This window comes from Sphaeramia orbicularis, chromosome 7 (genome assembly GCF_902148855.1).
Source record: "Sphaeramia orbicularis chromosome 7, fSphaOr1.1, whole genome shotgun sequence".
Classification (NCBI taxonomy): domain Eukaryota; kingdom Metazoa; phylum Chordata; class Actinopteri; order Kurtiformes; family Apogonidae; genus Sphaeramia; species Sphaeramia orbicularis.
In genome coordinates, this window is record NC_043963.1 from 28,739,192 (window position 1) to 28,758,727 (window position 19,536).

The 19,536-nt window shown below is 42.4% G+C and overlaps 1 protein-coding gene across 2 annotated transcripts; it reads left to right on the forward strand.

The window, feature by feature from the left end:
• Positions 1-2,037: 2,037 nt before the first annotated feature.
• On the forward strand, positions 2,038-19,266 carry LOC115422388 (ataxin-1-like). Of its 2 annotated transcripts, none has more exons than XM_030138696.1 (3): positions 2,038-2,243; positions 15,989-17,763; positions 18,668-19,266. In XM_030138696.1, exons 2-3 carry the CDS (start codon positions 16,147-16,149, stop codon positions 19,124-19,126), a joined length of 2,076 nt encoding a protein of 691 aa, XP_029994556.1. In that variant the 5' UTR covers positions 2,038-2,243; positions 15,989-16,146; the 3' UTR covers positions 19,127-19,266. The 2 variants fall into 2 exon arrangements, with proteins under 2 accessions (XP_029994556.1, XP_029994558.1); XM_030138698.1 differs by lacking the exon at positions 2,038-2,243 and adding an exon at positions 11,416-13,295.
• The last annotated feature ends 270 nt before the right edge of the window (positions 19,267-19,536 follow it).

Below are 19,536 nucleotides of genomic sequence, written 5' to 3' on the forward strand. Positions count from 1 at the left end.
ATATCTCTTGGCACCAGTTTATTACTACTTATGATGAGTTACAACTTCACTGAATTACCAGCACTGGAATTTTTTTTTTTTTTTTTAAACGACACAAGAGAAAATACATCAAATCAAATGCACCAGTGCAGTTTGTTCAGTCCAGCAGGGAGGACTGTGATCACAACTAAATGTAGAGTCTCAAATAAGATCTCACTTCACTTTCAGCTCAGGACTTAGATTCCAGCTTCTATTGACATTGCAAAGAAATCCTTGTGGTTTAAGCTGCTCATGTGACCTGGCCTGGCCTGTCTTGACCATTTCCGTTCTGGTCCTGAGTCAAAGATTTGAGAAAAAAAAAAGGCAGTGACACTTCTCATAAAGTTCACTTTGGTACATAATCTGTGAAGAGCAATATTCCTTTTTTTTTTTTTTCTCTGACTGACTTTCTTGCATAGCTGCCTCTGGAAAATAAAGGAATCCTCCATGACGGGTTTATACCAGGTCACATGTGGTGGGAAATGGGGCATACAGTACAGTAAAAAAGAGCATATGACTTATTGCTGCATTACACAGGACATTCTCATACCTCACGGTGGTTTCACAATAAGATGTGTGAGTGGTCTTTTGTGGTTTCTTGCTTCAAAGTAAAGCACATGATGAACAAGTGATGAAGCTAAAAGAGAACTGAGTCATTATGACTGATGAAATCCTCAATGTGTCAGATCTGGCCAGCTGGTATTACACTTGACTTGCCATAACATGTCAGTACTCAGCGATTATGCTTAGCTCTGTCACCTACTGAGCGTCCAGTGAGCACACCTTTCCCCCCCACCATCCCCGCGGGCTCTGATTGGCTGATTGGCTAAGAACCTGAGGTGTTGCAGCAAATAGCATGATCCGTGGGCCGGTCCATTCTGCAGCTTCAGGGAGGTTAATGAGTGAAGCCACTGGGCTATCAGCCAAACATGAGCAGCAATGCTAAGGCTCCCACAATGAGCCTGACTGTATTACCACTGAGCTCTGTCTAATTATACACTCCAAGAGAGAGAGAGAAAGGGGGCGAGAGAGAATGAGCATATTAGATAAAGGGGGAAAGAAAAAGTTATCAAGTGTCACTGGGTTTCCATTACCCTCAGAAATGCGCAAAATGTAAAGTGTGCAATAGAAAACTGGTAATGGAAACAGAAATGTCGCAAAAAGTGTCAAAGATCGCAAAAAGTTTTCATGAGGTGGTTTTTGAGATGTTTTGGTATAGAAGTATAGCGAAAAAGTCTAATGGAAACACATTTTATGTATTTACACACATCTTTGCGCGGTGGTTTTGCTCAGGCTAAACGTCTCCCCTATGAACCTGAACTCAGAACAGGTCGCTAGTTTGTTTAGAGCAATAGACACTCGCTTTTGTGTAGGAACTTTTTCCCGAGGGCATGACAAGTCTGGTGCCACGAGAAGTTCAATAACATTACACAGTTCATTAAACGTTGCCCGGGTCATTTGGAAATTCTAGATCCACAACTCGTTGGTGAATTCCTGATGTACAATTCTCTCCCAGAAATCCATTATGCGTGATCGCTGCCATGAATAAGGACTTTGCCTTTGGATGATTATACTTTCCCTTCTTCTTTTGTTTAAGACAGTCACTGCAATAGTAGTAGATGAACTGACCCTACAGTGAGGTTTTGTATGAAACTCAGTGTGTCCATCTTCCTTAAACGAGCGTCTTCTGAGAACTATACAGTATTTTATGAGAATTACAACATGTCATGTCATCAGAAGCCAAACACTCTTCAATGGAAACACCTACAAGTAGCAATCGTACTTTGTGGAAATTGTAGAAATATTGCTTTTATTTTGCGGAAAACTGTAATGGAAACCCAGACTTACTAAGAGGGATGAGTGTAGACTGAAGTTGTAAGGGTGAGAGAGAAGGTGTATGCCAGTCAGAGGGAAGAAAAAGAGAGAGGGAGGGAGGGAGTGAGGGAGGGAGAGAGGGAGGGAGGGAGGGAGGGGGTTGGAGAGATCAAGCAAGCTAGAGAGAGAGAAAGAGAGCGCACTCACAGGGAGATAGAGAGAGAGAGCAAAGAGGCGTTTAGAGTGTGAGAAGGAGGAGAGGCAGGAATAGGATGAAGGGAGGGAAGGCTGAGCAGTAGAGAGGAGGAAGAGACTCGCAGCCTCAAAAACTGGATATTCCTACGTGTCTGTTGCTGCCTGATCCAATGAGTAAACTCTTTGCTACCTGCTACGCAAAGGCACCCAGCGAGGTATGTGGCCACACCGCTTCCTCCTCCAAGAGAGTGTGTGTGTATGTGTGTGTGTGTGTGTGTGTGTGTGTGTGTGTGTGTGTAGGAGAGAGCGAGCAGGGGTGTGTTATCAACTTTGAATGAACATACAAACAGATGGTGTTGTGTGTGTGTGTGTTGAATGCTCAAAAGAAACCGGCTGAAGAGTTACTGCTCTGTACATGTCATCAGTGAGAGTGACTTAACTGTAGGGAGAAAATATGTTTCAGTGTGTGTGTGTGTGTGTGTGTGTGTGTGAGTGAGAGAGCATGTGGTGTGCTCTCATGTAAGTTGGCACCTGTGTGTGGGGGTGTTTGTGTGCGTGGATCAGGAAAAAAAAAAGAGTGTGAACAAGAGGGAGAGTGCGAGAGGAGTGTGTGTGAGGAAGACACAGACAGACAGAGAGAGAGGGAGAGAGAGAGAGAGAGAGAGAGAGAGGTGGAGGTTCATCACTCAGCATGACGGCAGATCAGGACTTTCAGAATTAGAGCAGTGGGCTTAAATAGCCTCAGTCCAGAGATAGCCAGGGGCCCTGGAGGAGCCCGCTTAAACTTAGAGGGATGGATATGAGATTGGGGAGGGTGGGGTTGGTCGAGTCAGGGAAAATTTGGGAAGGAGACAGAATGAGGGAGGAGGAGGGTGAAAATAGGAGGTGCAGATGTTGGGGGCAAGGCAGGGGAAGGAATGGGAGTCAGAGAGGATATCGCAGGTGCATGGGGCCTGTATGATCAAACTTTTTATTAATGAATGTACAGCTGTGTTGTGTTATGTTACGTTCAAAATAATCCAACTTACAGTAACGCCTAACGTCACAGACTTTAAATTCGTCCGCTTTCTGCCTTCCTCTTTTGAGAACAGAGAGCCGTGTTTGTTTTTCTTTCACAGATTCTGTTCAATCCCTGCTCATTTCTCGCCATTCTCGAAGGATTATACTACGCCAGTGTGCTTGATTATAATTTCTGTATGTCTATTTCTGCTACATCAGGCGCTGTCCTTCTGCTGCAGTGATATCCCTCCCATATGCTGCGTATAGGAACATTTCACAGGTTCTAAGTGTTCTTTGCTATAGAGGTCTTTCGAGCGACGTGTACAACATTTGTCCCTGCTGACTTAATTCACTTATTTCAATTATGAGGATGATCCGCCAGCGTCTACAGGAAGCCTCTTGTCACTGATAGACTGCTTATAGAAATGATTGTTTTGACTGTGCGCTATTACAAAATGTGCACCATTTGTCACGTGTGTTAGAAAAATCACTCATGCAAAGTGAGTCTCTGTGTTGTCAAGAGGTTTCATGATGTTTAATGTGTGTTTTTACTGTAACTTCCTGAGGGTCCCGCTGCGTAACTGTACCATAGAAGTACCTTCATGAATGATGTAAAGATGACAAAGAAAAACTGAATGTAGGTTTGTGTCTATGTCCTTTCAGGGGGGGAAATACAACTTGCCTCTGAGGGCTGAATGAGTGATACAGTATGTTCTCCTTTCCCATGTTTCTTAGAGTAGTGTCACCCTGTAGAGCAGAACAGGCCTCTTGTGGGAGAAGGTTGAGTGGCTGCTGGCCCTTTAAGAGGTCTATTTTTACAGGGGCACACTCATGCATGGAGCGAGGCGCACAGAGGAGGCAGCGGCACACGGAGACTCTATCTGCTCTGCCTCACTTCTGTGACTCCACACAACACATCCTATAGGACCCTAGCCTTGTGACTGAATGACAGTCATAAAACTTGTTCAGTCCATAGAGGAGCTTTTGTTCCTTTAACACAAGCTCCAACACGAAAATCATCAAAACTTAAGAGGTTTTCACCCGATGAGGAGAACCAGCCCTTTTTCAAGTGGATCTCTCTGAAGTCTAAAAGTGATAATGAGTGGGAGCTTGCAATAAAGACACCCTTATGCACAGTGTACACAAATGTGCCAACATTCCCACATACTTGTTTTGATATGCAGATAGCTATGAAAGAAATCTGAAAACATCCATGCCCCCTTCTTACAAACACATAATACACTTTAGTTTACTTACACCCACACGCTCCTCGAAAGACACCACAAAAATGAGCACATTTCAGAACACTTTTATACAAATAGGCATCCTTGCGCACATACTGCTGTACACCCACGAAAAAAAAATACTTATACATCCTCAATATCTGGACCTAAAATAATCTTCTCCTTATGCAATCTGCATGTTATATAATGCATGGCCTGTCATTATCACAGCGCTCCTTCACGCCCTGCTGTGCCTCTCCACCTACAGCACCACACAGACACACACACACTCACACACACACACCCTACACCTTGTGTTGACAGTCATATACTCTACTCTAGCACTCTCACCCACGTTGAGTGTGTGCTCTCAAACTGCCAGCCAGTTGAGTGAGAGGGAAAGACAGAGAGTGGGAGTGGAAGGGGGACTGAAAGTGAAAGAGACACAGAGGGAAAACTTAGAGAGAGAGGTGTACATTCAAGCATAGACTTCGCATTTGCATGATAATATGAATCTCCGCATTTGTGTGGTGCATGTATGTCTGCTTGCTGTAGATGTACAAATACTCCCATCCATCCATCAAAACCCTTTGTGTGGGCTACAGTTCATCAGTTATTTCAGGATACACAGTCCCACATTATATTCATGCGTCTGTTTTCTTGACTACTTCATTGCTCGTCAGGGTCAGTGAGATCAGTCCTTCACGGGGTATGTGATGGATAATCACTGTCAGTGTCACTCACATTCACACCTTAGGGCAAATGCAGACCAGCATGTTAAACACAGATACTTCCTGCTGTGCATCAGCGGTTTCTCCTACATAAGCTCTTCTTCATTTTTTTTTTTTTTTTTAAATCAGTACATTTTTTTTAAGCTGACGATAAGCAGTGTATGTCACATAAATTTAGATGCACACACATTTAAACATCAGATTCAGACATCACATTTCAGCTGTATTTACATAAGGAGTCTGTCACACGGACTTGGCTGCTGTTCCCAGATCAGCGCGTTCACAGTTAGAGGACCATAACAATTGCCTTGGGAACTTAACTGAGGAACCTAGAGTGTGATGAAGGATCAGAATCATAGGCAAGTGTTTGAACACCGCTGACACTGTGCCAGACTAGTTTAAGGTGACAGACACACCTGTCGGTCAGGGCATCCCATGAGAGGAATCTGCAGAAAGTGTTATTTCATAGGATACATTTACATCCACTTATGTGTGAACTTAGAGCAGTGTATGACTTTCATCCCTAATTTTTCTTCAAATTTCTAAAATCTGAGTGATAGCCTAATTGTCACTGAACAATTTGTCTTTCCGTACTTATGCACCTAAATTACTTCCCTTCAACTTCGAAGATGACTTGCTGTATTCTTGCGAGGCGTGTATGATAAGCCTACATGATATCATATTCTGAAAATGCCATGAAACTGATGTCTAAGTAATGTTTCTCACGATCACACACCTCGTATTATAAGATGACAATTGACTTTCAGTGATTCCTTCCATTACTTCTGACCCGGTAGCTGACACGGTTTCATTGCTTGTTGTCTCAAACATGTTTGTTGCTGCTGCAGCTGCGTGGAACTCCCATTCCCACAATGCACTTTGCGACAAAATTTCCAAAAAGGCCCGAGTGGTGTATCGGTTTGGTATGTAAACAAACAGACTGCTTGTGACGGAGTTTTGGAGTTTTTACAAATTTAAAGAAAAATTAGTGATGAAAGACATACGCTGCTTTAAGATGTGTGTGTGTGTTCATTTGGAATTATGTATGAACGTATGCAATCTGTAAGTTTTCTGAATCTTTTCATTGCTCTTTGTATTTGAACAGATCATTTTCTTTGGCCGTGACTTACTAACCCGTGTGTATGATCAAGCAGTATGTTCGCCTCCTCCTCCACACTTTAGCTACAATAGGGGTCAACGACCTTTCAACTCCACCACCCACCACTCACACCCACAGTTTTTTCAGCCAGGCCTGACTTTCTTTCCGTATGCTGGAGCCCAAGCAAGTGAATCTGTTCCCTCTTTCAGACAGACCCACTGTGCACAAACACAATATAGTGCACGGTATCGGTTTTGGTATCACTGTACAGAAAGTGTAACATCTGAGACATCCTGTAGCCTACAGCATCAATAGTGTCCTGAAAGCCTGTCCTGAAGTTGGATGGGTATTACCTTCCCTACCCTTGCAAAGCGTTCCTATTCATTTATATGTTTATAATCTGCAAAATAAAATCACTTAGCAAAACATCATTCTCTAATTTAATTTCATTTTTGCCATTACCAGCAGAGTTTTTCTCAAATAGATGTGTGATACAGGTTAGGTGAAACTGGGACTCTCCCTATTTTCATTTTGAAAGCAAGCATTAAGCCCACACAATCCTATTTTAATGTAATTTGCATGTTCTTCTATAACAAACAGCATTAGCGATGTGTTGAGTAAATGGCTGTGACTGTGTGACTCTGTGTGTGTGTGTGTGTGTGTGTGTGTGTGTGTGTGTGTGGCTGGGCAGCAGATTTGGTGTGGGAGGGGTTGTAGAGCAATAGCAATAATGGAACTGTATAGCAATGTTGCCTTGAATACCAGCAGTGATAAAGGTACTCCAGACGCATCTGTGAAGTGAGTCTAGACAGTGTCTCTGAAACTGAATGGCACTTGAGCAACCAATGGGAGACCTGGCCATGCTCTCTCCATGGAGATGTCATCACTATGTTTGCTTACAGCTCACTGACATTTTTGCTGGTAAACCAAACAACAAAAAAAAATCAGTTTGAGAGGCAGTTGCCATGGGACAATGCCAAAAACAACAACTCTTTGAAATAAAAGTCCCCCCTCCCCTCTTTCAAACACATTCAGCCTTGTCCTCCCTCTTTCAAGCTGCAGGAACCTCTTCAGATTTGCTGTTGCTCTCCTTTGCTGTCTAACTCTCCTCTCCTCTCGTAAGCTACTGATCTCTTAGCGTGAGAGTAGTAGGCTTCGGTGACTGTAAGTTGGGATAATCATGTCAAACTAGTGAGAGGAGTTTCTATCTACCTATCACAAGACTGGAGATGTCTGTGAGAAAAAAGCTGCAAAAGTAACTAAAAAAAAAAACAAACAAAAAACAAGATTTCGTAGTGTGAAACAAAAGCATGACTGACTGTTATTGCATCTAAAATGCTATTACTTAGGTGTCATTTGGTGTTTGTTTCATGTTCTATACAAGTTTGTGATGTATATGATATGAACAAATTGAAACCAAACTCAGCCTTTTGTGGTTGAAAATAAAGCTGGTGCAAATGCCGCATTTGAGGCATAGAAGACTGAGACGGTGAAAAAGTGCAGAAATGAAACTCCCATCAGAAGACACTTAAATGTCAATGAATGATAACAACATAACAACCGCCTAAGAAAATGTCAGCTACGATGTTTACAGACTACCTGTTAACTGTTCTGCTTGCTCCCCGCTGACCTCTGTGTGCACACTTGTATGTATAGCACATGTTGTGAACATAGAAACACTGCAGCAGTCTGCCACGGTCAGAGAAAGAGGAGAACGAGGAGGAGGAATTTTTGCTTCTGCTGACTGGCTGACCTGCATGTAATTAGTCAAGTCATATTTTTAACTGATATTGCGTAAAAGCCAGCTTAAGGAGCCATAGCTGCCCTATTTATACCCTAGGGGCTAATGGCCTGTACCACTACACAGGGGGATTTCCTCCCAGAACTATACTAAGCCTGCCTTAGGCCGTACCAGTTAGGATTCACGGGGATTAACCCAGCAATACATTACAGGCGTCACCCTCTAGTCTGCATCACTCACACTGTTCCGCTACCTTCTTCTTGCTCTACACTTGTAGTGTTTAGCCTGTTATATTTACAGCTCCGTATTCTAAAAGCCAGCATGCTTGGCTTTTTATGCTACAATTACAACACACGTTAGATCTTATTCCATAAACCATGAATGGTTTTTAAATGTCCCACAGGGAGGTGCGTAGGTTTGTCGAGCACTCACACGGTCTTAACATGACTCCGTGCATGCATGTTTATGTTCTGTGTGCATGCAGCATTCCATGTTTGTGTGTCGCCAGGGGGGTGTTAATAGTAACTCCTGAGCCATAAGTCCATCCTCGTTGTGGCTGAGCCTGCTGAGGGTAGGGCTGCTGGCTCATCCTGTTGAAGAATGGGTCAGGGCCCTGCAGGCTGACCTGGCCCTTTGCCCAATAAGCTATTGCCCGTATCACCCTGTCCTTTTATCAGCTTAGCCCGGCTCCTTGTGGAGTAAGCCTCCATACAAGGCTAGTAGTACTCCCCCCTCCCTCTCTGTCTACATCACACCAAGATTGCGACTGTCACTGTAAGACCTATGTTTGCTCTCTAAGAGTGTTAGGAAAACTAATTCACATTGGAAGAGTGCATGTAGTTTCACAATGCAGTTAACTAAAAAAAAACACACTTTGCAAATAAACTGACAATGTAAAAACAAATAGGTACAAGCCAGAAAAATTAAGTTTACAGCAAAATACTCATATCTATCTATCTATCTATCTATCTATCTATCTATCTATCTATCTATCTATCTATCTATCTATCTATCTATCTATCTATCTATCTATCTATCTATTAGGGCTGAAAGATACATCGTTATCGTATCTATATCTAGAGATATGAACATTCAAGCTATTAATATCGAAAAAGCAGCAATATAAACAATATAGATTTCACAATACTAGGATCGCAATATGATATATCGCGATATATCATGATAACGTTAAAAGGACAATTTTTTGTTTCTTTTTTTAAATGACTATTTCCTCGAAGAATTGAATTACACCAGAAATCTGCACAAATACTAAACACATTTTTATTTGATCACAACAGGATCTAATGCTATATCACAAAATGTTCCTGTGTTCCAACTTAAATTATGTTTTACAGACATTGCAGGTTAAGATCCTGTTCAAATGTTCATATTTTGTTTGTTCAGAACTAACATCAGAACATTATTTATGTGCAATCCCAACAAAGGAACTAACATTATTTAATAAAGGAGTGTTAAAGAATAATAAGTAAAATATAAACAAAAAAGAAAAACAAAAAAGAACCTCCACAATATCTGCATTTGAATAAATACCTAAAAATATCGATACAGTACTTTTTAATATCGATACAGTGTTGTGAAATGAAATATCGCGATATATTGCAGAACCGATATTTTCTTACACCCCTATTGGCTAAGTTTATTTACATCTATCTATCTATCTATCTATCTATCTATCTATCTATCTATCTATCTATCTATCTATCTATCTATCTATCTATCTATCTATCTATCTATCTATCTATCTATCTACTAGGGCTGAAAGATTTATCGTTATCATATCTATATCTAGGTATGAACATTCAAGATATTAATATCGAAAAAGCAACAACATAAACGATATAGATTTCCCCTGCGCTCGCCCTGCATGTACAGCTCTGGTAAAATAGAGCTGCAGTATAATGTTTGATTTGTAATTTATTTATTCGTACTTTATGTTAATGTTGATGACTGGCAGTGAATTCTTATAAATAAAACTACACTTTCCACATTCTTTTGTATTATGATGTTTGTATTTTTCTGAAAAGTGCTTGGTTTTCACCGAACCCGTAATTGTATCGTATCGATATATCTGGCATGAATATCGAGATAAGAAATTTTGTCCATATCGTTCAGCCCTACTATCTATCTATCTATCTATCTATCTATCTATCTATCTATCTATCTATCTATCTATCTATCTATCTATCTATCTATCTATCTATCTATCTATCTATCTATCTATCTATCTATCTATCTATCTATCTATCTATCTATCATGCCCTTTATCTACCCCATGCCCTCCCCTCTCTGCTACTCTTCTCTCTGTTCAGATCCGTTACATTCAGCAACAAATTTCTGCTGCATCAGACGTCCATCATAGCACCCCCACTCAGCCTGAAACGTGATCAGACACCCGATACGAGGTTACGCATAAGGGAAAAAAAACAAAAAACAAAGTAAAGTGCCGTTTTCGATTAAAAAAAAGGACTGGGAGCTAAAACAGAGGTTACATTCAGAGATCAACTGCTCTCTCAAGGCTCACCTGTGGAAGTCTGTGACCCCTGTTGCTACTTCATTCTTCCACTGCCATCATTTCTTTTGTGCAGTGTGACTCACCTGACCTTTTTTGTTTATGCCTGACCTTGTGTATGTGTGTGTGTGAATATCTGTGTGTCTTTGTGACTGAGGGACAGATTAAGCAGTGCAAAGTCTGAGAGTGAAAGACAGACAGAAACAGCATGCATTAGATGAAGGAAAGTGTACGCCAAATGCCTCAGTGGTGCTGTAGATGACTGACAGCACAGCCAGACTCCACTGTGCATTTGTCTGTGTGTTGAATATGCTAAATATCAAAGTGTGCATACATAAGTAGAGCACAACACTCATTTCTATAGCTCTGTATTGTAGTAAATACCCTTTGATGAACCCGGCGCTTGCTTTGTTTCCTTCTCTTTCACTATGATCAGGCTGTGTCTAATTTTACTAAACATTGCCTTGATCATGTCATGATTTATGTAAAATTATGTTTAATCTCTTCTCTCTATCCACATGTTGACTGCAGGGCATAGGAGTCAGAGCTGGAGAGATGTTTTTAATTACTTAATATGTATTTTAATTTGTTTTCTTTCACTTTACTTTCACATGAAAACAATAAAAGCGTGATTTCTTGCTAATTAGCTAACCCTAGGTTCTACTGATTCAAGATTATGCATTATTTGTACTGGATATTTTCTTGTATAAGCATGTTGGGAAATTTATTTCAGATTGCTAACCTTACTTCAGGGTTTCTTTGTGTAATATAATTAATGAAACATCAAATAAAAAACACAATTAGAAGAAATGTTTATGGCCACCTTAATGGTGAAAAGATAGTACAATTTTTCAGATAAATTTTAAACTAATTAAAACTAAATTAATCATTTCCTATATATTACATTTAATTCATAAAATAACTAAGTAATAATTTGAACTTGTTGGTTCTTTGATTTCATATAAATTGAAGCAATTAAAAACAGATGAGCTTGCTTCAATTAAAGTTTTTATAAATACATATATATATTTAGAGCCAAACAATTGCTACTTTAGAAAGTAAAAACCATGTAACAATTAAGGCATATTTTCACAATGTTGTTTAATAAAAAAATAACAAAACCTAAAATAATTTTTTCTTTAATCTGCAATAATTGCAATGCTTGTAATGAACCCACACAAATGCAACAAATGCCAGAGCAGACAGCACTTGGGCCCACACAAACTCAGTGCACATCATCATCAAAAACCATTCACTTTGAAAAATAAGTGATCTTCTCCTAAATATCAGAGGAGACTTTCTTCCTGGCAATTGTTGCCTCACTGCGAGACTGTTAGAGTGTGGCCTTCAAACTGATGTGTCTGAACACATCTCCCGTCTGATTAGCTTTCCATTTTATTGAGGTTGAGAAGTTAGACAAGGTTAACCTCTAATTTACCTTCAGTGGCTGCATTTTTTGTGCATTTTCTGTTTGGGAGGTTAAAGAGCTGCTCTTGGAGTGGTGAAAGCACATGCAGTACATATTGCTTTTACAATGAAACAGGAATATTGATGTGATTGCTTCATTAACTTCCAATTTCCCCTCGTTTTCCAGTTTATGTTTACACAATGTATATTGCATTTCGGCGGCGATAATTAGCCTAAGCTTGTTTGCGTTGATGTGTGGCCCTGTCTTTGATGGAGAAGAGATGGGGTTATTTGCATAACATTGCATTTTCAACCTTGAGCCAGTTTAACATCTTGTAAAAGGTTTCTATACTGGCAGGTTTCTGATTTCTTGCTGTGAATGAACTATACTGCTCTCACCAATTCAGCCCTAATAAGCCATACCCGCCATACCAACACACTTCACTTGTACTGACTGAATCACTGAAGCAAATCATTCAGAGCTCTCCTGCGGTGCTCCTGTTAGCGTATGAGTCTGTGCGTGTGTTTCTATCCGTGTGTGTCCATACATGAAGTCAAATCAAATTTATTCATAAAAGCACTTCTAACAAGCAGGTTCGTCACAAAGAGCTTTGATGAGAACAAAGGACACAAATTCAGATGAGAACTAGAGATAAACAATAAAAGCACAAGTTTAGCAAGTGTGTGTTTGCGTGATGGATGTGAGGTTTAGGTTTGAGTCAGCGGCAGCAGCAGAAGCCTAAGTCTGAGAGTGTGTGTAGGATGAGCCTCCTACCACGTCCCTCCCTGACTCTCATCAACTGTCTCTCTGCCTCCCCTCCATCCTTCCCTCTCTTTTATGTGCTGACATGTCTTCTGAAGAAGTACACAAGTAAGAGAGACTAATGCTTGCCTTGATGATTGATTGGTCCATTGATAATAGATTTCTATATTCAACTGATAAACTTAATTGTCTGGAGAAACTTCAGTAGGAAACAGAACCGTCAAACTACAAAGGAAACGGCTGACACATACTGCACAATGCACAGTCTGTATGTACTATACATATATGTGTATATGTATTTATATATACACACATATCTGCGTGTGTGTGTGTGTAGATGCATGTTTGTATCCCTCACAGTGATTAAAGCAAGTGGGCGGCAGCAGCAACTGGTCTGCCTGTGTGGCTGTGCATAGCAGACATGTTTCTCACTGCTAGATATTACTCATTTCCTCAGCCCTTTGCACACACAAGCACACACACTCTTGACAAACACACACACACATACTCACATACACAACAGACACAGAGACGGATAGCAGGCTTTCAGTTCTTTCCCTCAGTTTGGTGGGCTCGCTGGTGTTATTTCATGCGTACAGAGATCAGAGGCAGTGTGTAGCTGGAGGCTGATGATTTCTGCGGGTGTTGTAACAAGCACTGGTGCTGTGGAGGAGCAGTGTAGCAAGTAAGAAGCTGAGGAGTGGGTTGACCCTCTGGGAGGACTGGAATATGAATGACTGCCAACACTGGGACGTCTGCTCAGCCCGCACTAAGGTCAGTCTCACATCGCATCACAACAACTACCAACTCTATCAACCTGTCTGACTACTCCAACTGTCGCTGACTGCTCTTCTAAAACACGAGGCTCCATATAAGCTGATGCTGTCTCCTCTTTGGTTGAATTTACCACTTCTGTACTATTCAGCTGGTGTTTCTTACATTTCAAAATGAGAAAAACTATCCGCTTATGTTGTACAGTTCTGTTTTTCTGTGGTTTGCATTCATAACTGTTGCGGTAAATTCAAAAGTTCTCCTGAGAAATGCATGAAGAGAAAAGGCGGGATGAGGTGGAGGTTGGCAAATGTGACAATTTTGAGAGCGTGTTGACATAATTTGCACTTTACATAAAACAGCTTTTGCTTATTTTTCTTCTCTTTTTTTTAAAGATAAAAACTGTTGCAAATGAATGTATGTTTACATTGCAAATCAAAAGTTTTGAGGAGAATTTCAGTGGAAGAAAGGTGTCACATCTAAGTGCTTGTGATCTATGTATTTAAATGCTACAAAGACAGTATCTCCAGCTAAACTCCAGCTCTGTGTGCATGTCTGCATAGTGTAGGAGTATTCTGTTAGAAGACATCTCTCTGCAAACTCCTCCACATGCACAATTGGGTTCTTTGTTTTCTTGTACTTTTTTGGCAAGTTTATAACAGGTCTATTTGGACAACCTTTTTCATACCGACTTGTGGAAAAGTCATTTGAGGACAAAAACTGAACCCACTTTTTTTTTTTTTTTTCTACGAAACACAGTTCTGGACAAGGTCTAAAAATAAATATGTGTTGAAAATAGGCAAATGGTTAAAATTCACACCTTTGAAATAACCGGGATAATTTATTATGAGAAAACTTTTTCATTTTTTAAGTCACTTTGTCATTTTCTATATATAAATTACACAAAATTCTTCATTAAAAAGGGCAAAATAATCTTAATAAACTCTCTCTTTTCCATTTAGTCAGTTTCCTGCTCAGGTGCACATGTACCCATCCATCATACAGTATTTGTCATATTTTATTTGGTTGTCATACTGTATTTATTCAGTCAATAAGGTTGTCATGAATTAAGTAATCATCATAAATATTTTAATAATTCATATTGCATAGGTAATATTAAAAAACTAGAACTCCAGATTTTTTATGTTTATTGATCCAGTGATAATTACTTATACAAGAGCTCATCTATTTAACATTTTCAGTGTTGCGATCAAACTTCATCATAAACATTTCCCATCTTGCTCTGCATTCCGTCTCTCCTCTAAGTGTCTGGGACAATGATTGCCCCTCCTCTCACAGCCTGGTTTTCAGTTTTCCACTCAGATGCACAAACAGCTTGCTCCACTCCTAACACTTATTCTGTTTTTGGACCAAGTCACTTGATGAGCAACAGTTTACCCGCCTCTCCGTGGAGTATCCCCATCTAACCTCTCTAACCGACTGGATGTGTGTGTGGACACAGTTGCCATGGTGACAGTGTGGCGGATGGTGAGACGGCAGGGAGTTGGTGAGCTGTTGAGACAGACTTGCGGGTGAGAGCGGGGCTGAGTGGCAGCGTGGTACTGTGTGTGGTGTTGTGGCGGCGGCGGGAGCAGTGGTGGTGGTGACGATGATGGTGGTGGAGGGAACAGCTGGGCTGGCAGCGTGGCAGCCATCACTTCAAAAGAGCTCATTTAAAATGTTTGGAGACGTTAAAACGTTGAAGAATTAGTAGAGCTCCCCCGCACTTCTCACTGAATGAAACAAGGCTGCAAAATCTCTGACACATTCGAGGACTCGAACACAAACACACATGCACACAAAGATCTAAACAAATAAACACATTTACACATTCTCTCAGAAAAAAAAAAATCATTTCACATACACAGACGTGGTTTATATGCATGCACACACAAACACATTTCCCCACACCCCTGCTGTGACAAATAATTAATATGCAAAGACACATATCCTGTATACACCACAACTGGTGGTAATATCAACAGTGTTTCTGTCAGCTTTTGGGTGGGTGGTGACCAGCTTTGCCTATCACTGGGGGAGTAAGTACAGCCGCCTGAGGGAGTATTTGTGTGTCTCTGCTGCGGTCCGTGTGTATGTCTGAAAGAGAAGGGGTGGGGGTGCTAGTAGTAAGCTTATATGGAATATAAAGAACACCCGGGGGTGTTGAGGGGGTGGTTCATAAAAGTGGTGCAAAAACATATCTACATATTCCAATCATCCCCAAGAGTCAGAGATGAAAACTCTCCTGCTGTGAGTGCTCGGTGTGTGTGTTTTTACACACAAATACTGCACTACCTCTGAACTTCATTGGCTGCAAAATGTATTTTTAGCTCACACGTGGGAGTAATGTGTTTGAATGAATCGAGTAAGTTGGGTAGTTTCAGTCCCACCGCAGTGCACACAGGTAATGACTAATTAGCAACAGCTATCAGAAAGCTAAGAGTTTCTAGCCTTCCCAGGGCCGAGTTGTTCTGATGACGGACTCGCTGGCCTATTTCTCTCCATCTGTCTAAAGCAACAGAATGTTTGTTTGCATTTCACTCAGACTGACAGTTGAATCTTATCAACTACAACTGAAGCCAAGACCTGACAGACAGTCCGTTCTCCGTGTTCACGCTTAATCTTAGTTGTGTTTGTTCCCTCCTTTTACCCCACCTTATCTCTTCTCTGTTTGTGTTCTTTTATGCTCCTTCCAGGTGAGCGGTGCTTCAGTACAAAAGAACCTACAGTGATCTGACAGTGATGCTGTGTAACAGCCCTCCCTTCTGTCGGCGCCTGTCATTCTCCCGTGAGGCCCATGTGACCTAGCCTACACCCACACACAGGGGGCCCCCACTGCCGCTGGAGCCCATCCATGAATCCCAGTCCTGATCGCGGCAAAGAGTGCCTCCCTCCTAAGAAGAGGGAGTCTCGGCAAGGATCGGTAGAACTCCCAGTCCTCCCGGACGAGTTCAAACCCCCTGTGCCGCTCAGGATTAGGTCTAGCACTGGGAGAGGGGAGGGTAGCAGAGAGGCCAGCGACAGGGACAGAGCTCTGACTAATCCAAACCCCCATCTCCTACACACCCCTCCACCCCTGCCTGCTCCAGCACCAGGCCTCCCCCTCCCTTTGCCATGGCACCTGAGCTACTCCCCCTCTGTCTCTCTTCCCCTTTTCCCTGGGCAGGTGGGCGAGAGGAGGGGCTCCGGGTCTCCTGCCTGGAGAGATGATCCTCTCTCCTCACCCCTACCCCACCACTCCAGGTGGCATAGAGGAGAGGGGCATCTCTCTTTGCCACCCCCCCCTTCTTCCTCCTCCACTTCCTCTTTTAAGACTCCTTTCCCGGCTGACTCTAGAGAGATGTGGTCCTACATCAACAGTGGCCGTAGAGATTACAGCTCCTCTCTCTTCTCCCCGTCGTACTTGTTTAGCCACCACTCCTTCTATCCTCAAGAGCCAAGCTTAGTTGAAGCCAGAAACAGATATCTGAGCAAGAGGCCCAATGGGCTGGATGGTCCAGGCAGCAGGACTGCCACAACCTCCAGGCCTCTGCTAACAGGTGAATATGGGAATGATAGCAGCAGTGCCAGGCTGGACATCAGTTCACATAGCACGCACGCCAATGGTGGACGGAGACAGCAAGAGAATTTAACATCTCGTGTCCAGTCTGGAGGGGCATTTTTGTCAGACTCTCAAGCTCAAGAAGGACCTGAGCCACATTCCTCACTGCAGGACAGACATCCACATGGAATAGTTAAGACCAGCTCCAATTTACTCTCCCCCAGTTCCCATCCTCTTGGACCAGATCCTAGGGCAGGTAGAGGGGAACTGTTGGACCCTTTGGGAGCCCCAGCAGCTGAGGCCCAGATCTATTACTCTTTAGGATTATACCATCCTACCCCTCAGGCCCAGACCTACCCACTCTACAACCCCTCAGGAACACCTCTGTATAACCTGCACAGGGAACCAGGTCCCAGGCAGAACATTCTAAGGAACTCACCACACTCGCCTCTGGGTCTACCGAACAGCCATGACAGGTCACAAAGAGAAAAAGACAGGGAGAGAGACCAAGAAAGAGACAGGGAAAAAGTCCTTGAAAGAGACCGGGAGCGAAGCAAGGACAAAGACAAAGAGAAGCACCTACAACACGACAAAGACCAAGAAAGAGATAGGGAGCATGAAAGGAGACGGGACAGAGAACGAGACAGAGACAGAGGAGGAGAGTTGTCTCCTTCCCACTCTCACACCTCACCACCTGCCCTTCACCCATCTCCCCCTGCGCTCCTACCTCACTTCACCAAGGGATCTCTGATTGAGTTGGCCAGCGGGCGGTTGAAGCGGGTGGAGGAGCTGCGAACCGAGGACTTCTTGAGGAGTGCCGACACCTCCCCAGAGTTCCACCTCAGCACCTGCACTGTACTGCTTATATCCCCCAGCAGCGCACAGGGCTTCAGCCACCTGCAGGTCCACCTCACAGATCGCAACACTCAGGTGAGCGATCTCTCTAGAAATAAGCATATGTATTGTAACTTGAACATTTGAGTAACTATATCTAATTTTGACTAGTTAATTCATGACGTTGTGTTCAGACCAAATACTTTACATTGAATTTCACATGGATTTTTCACACATAAAAAGTCAATGCAAAGATATATAAGATCAGAAGCTTCCTGATAAAACCTGCTATGTGACTTTTGGCAAATTTTACAGGAGAAACAAAAAACTGTTTATATAACAGGCAACTGTGAAATATGACAAAAAAATATCTGTTCCTCTAATGTTGGTACTTACAATGGAATGTAAACAACTTTCGCAGGAGACTGAAATTTGAAGCTATAATAGGGGAGATAGCAGGTTTTTATTCCCAACCGAAAATGTCACTTAGCAGGTTTTATCAGGAAGCCGACGATATTAAACAGAGTCATGTTGGGTGATGCAAACAAATTCAGTTATGCATACATTGGCATATTTTAGCTGATTTCCATAAAGTTTTCCGCTACATCCTAGACCTTCGGGACACTACATAATTGTTGCTGTTCCAGAGCAACATGATTTAAATTCTTTAATGTTTAGAGACAAACATCAAGTGAGTGAAAAGAGTGAGGTTATTTGATAATTACTGAAAATATGCGTCTGTTATCTAATTCCAGTTGTGCTTTACTACAAACCACGTTAGCGCTAACATAAATTGCAGTAACTCCTGTTAGCCATTGGGCCAAATGTTTGTGAACTGGGAAATAACCCGCTAGCAAATGAACTATATAAACAAAAATACTCAAGCTTCTGTATTTGCATGAGCAATGAGAGGTGAAACTAGTTCTAGAGTGATGATGATATGTTAAAGAACAGAGAGGCGTCATGGATGAATATGTAACTATTTTTTGGTTTTGTGTAGGAGTTACTGAAGGTCTTGGTGGAGTATCCGTTCTTTGTGCAGGACCGAGGCTGGTCTTCATGCTGTCCCCAAAGAACCTTGCAGCTCTATGGCCTACCTTGCCGCCAGCTCACAGAAGGGGATGTCTGTCTGGCTCTGACCCCGACTCCCACCCAAACCCACCGGACACGCACCGGCTCCAGAGCCCATCGCATGCAATCCTCCTCCAGGGCTGCAGGAGAGTCGCGCAGCTCCCACCGGGAGGAGATGCCACCTCCTCCACCTCCTCCGCCTCTCCCTCACCACCCACCTCCTGTTGTGCCGGCCCCTCCACGAGCTGTGGCTGCAGAACCTCCCGCTCAGGAGCAGGCCCGTTCACGCAAACGCCGTTGGTCTGCACCAGACACCCTTCCCTCAACCGGAACTGAACAAAGCCTCCTGGATTTACCTCATGGCTCCAAGCTAATGAAGTGGCAGTAGAAACTTGCACATGCATATATAAAGATGCATACGTACACACACACTTATAAGCACATACACACCCTCCTTGTCTCTTTTGCACCCAACAAGACGAACAATGGAGAGACCACAAGGCAGGGTTGCAGGGAAGGAATAAAAAACACAATTTACGGGTGCAAAGCTGCCCAAAAGATTAACTTAGCCCACTCTAATCTTGCCCTTACTGTTCCCTTTTCCTTTCCTTTCCTTTCCTTTCCTTTCCTTTCCTTTCCTTTCCTTTCCTTTCCTTTCCTTTCCTTTCCTTTCCTTTCCTCAACTTTACTTAGCACAGCCCTGACAGGAGCAGCAGCTGAAGGATCTCTCGATGGCTCCTTAGAGACACACTGAAAACATTTAGTGAGACAATCAAGCACTTGTCTGTGTTCACTCTG

What these genes read in the sequence shown, in the direction of transcription:
- LOC115422388 (XM_030138696.1), top strand. Translation starts at nt 16,147, where the DNA reads ATGAATCCCAGTCCTGATCGCGGCAAAGAGTGCCTCCCTCCTAAGAAG. An exon ending in TCACAGATCGCAACACTCAG is followed by an intron (nt 17,764 to 18,667) that starts GTGAGCGATCTC and finishes GGTTTTGTGTAG; the next exon opens with GAGTTACTGAAGGTCTTGGT.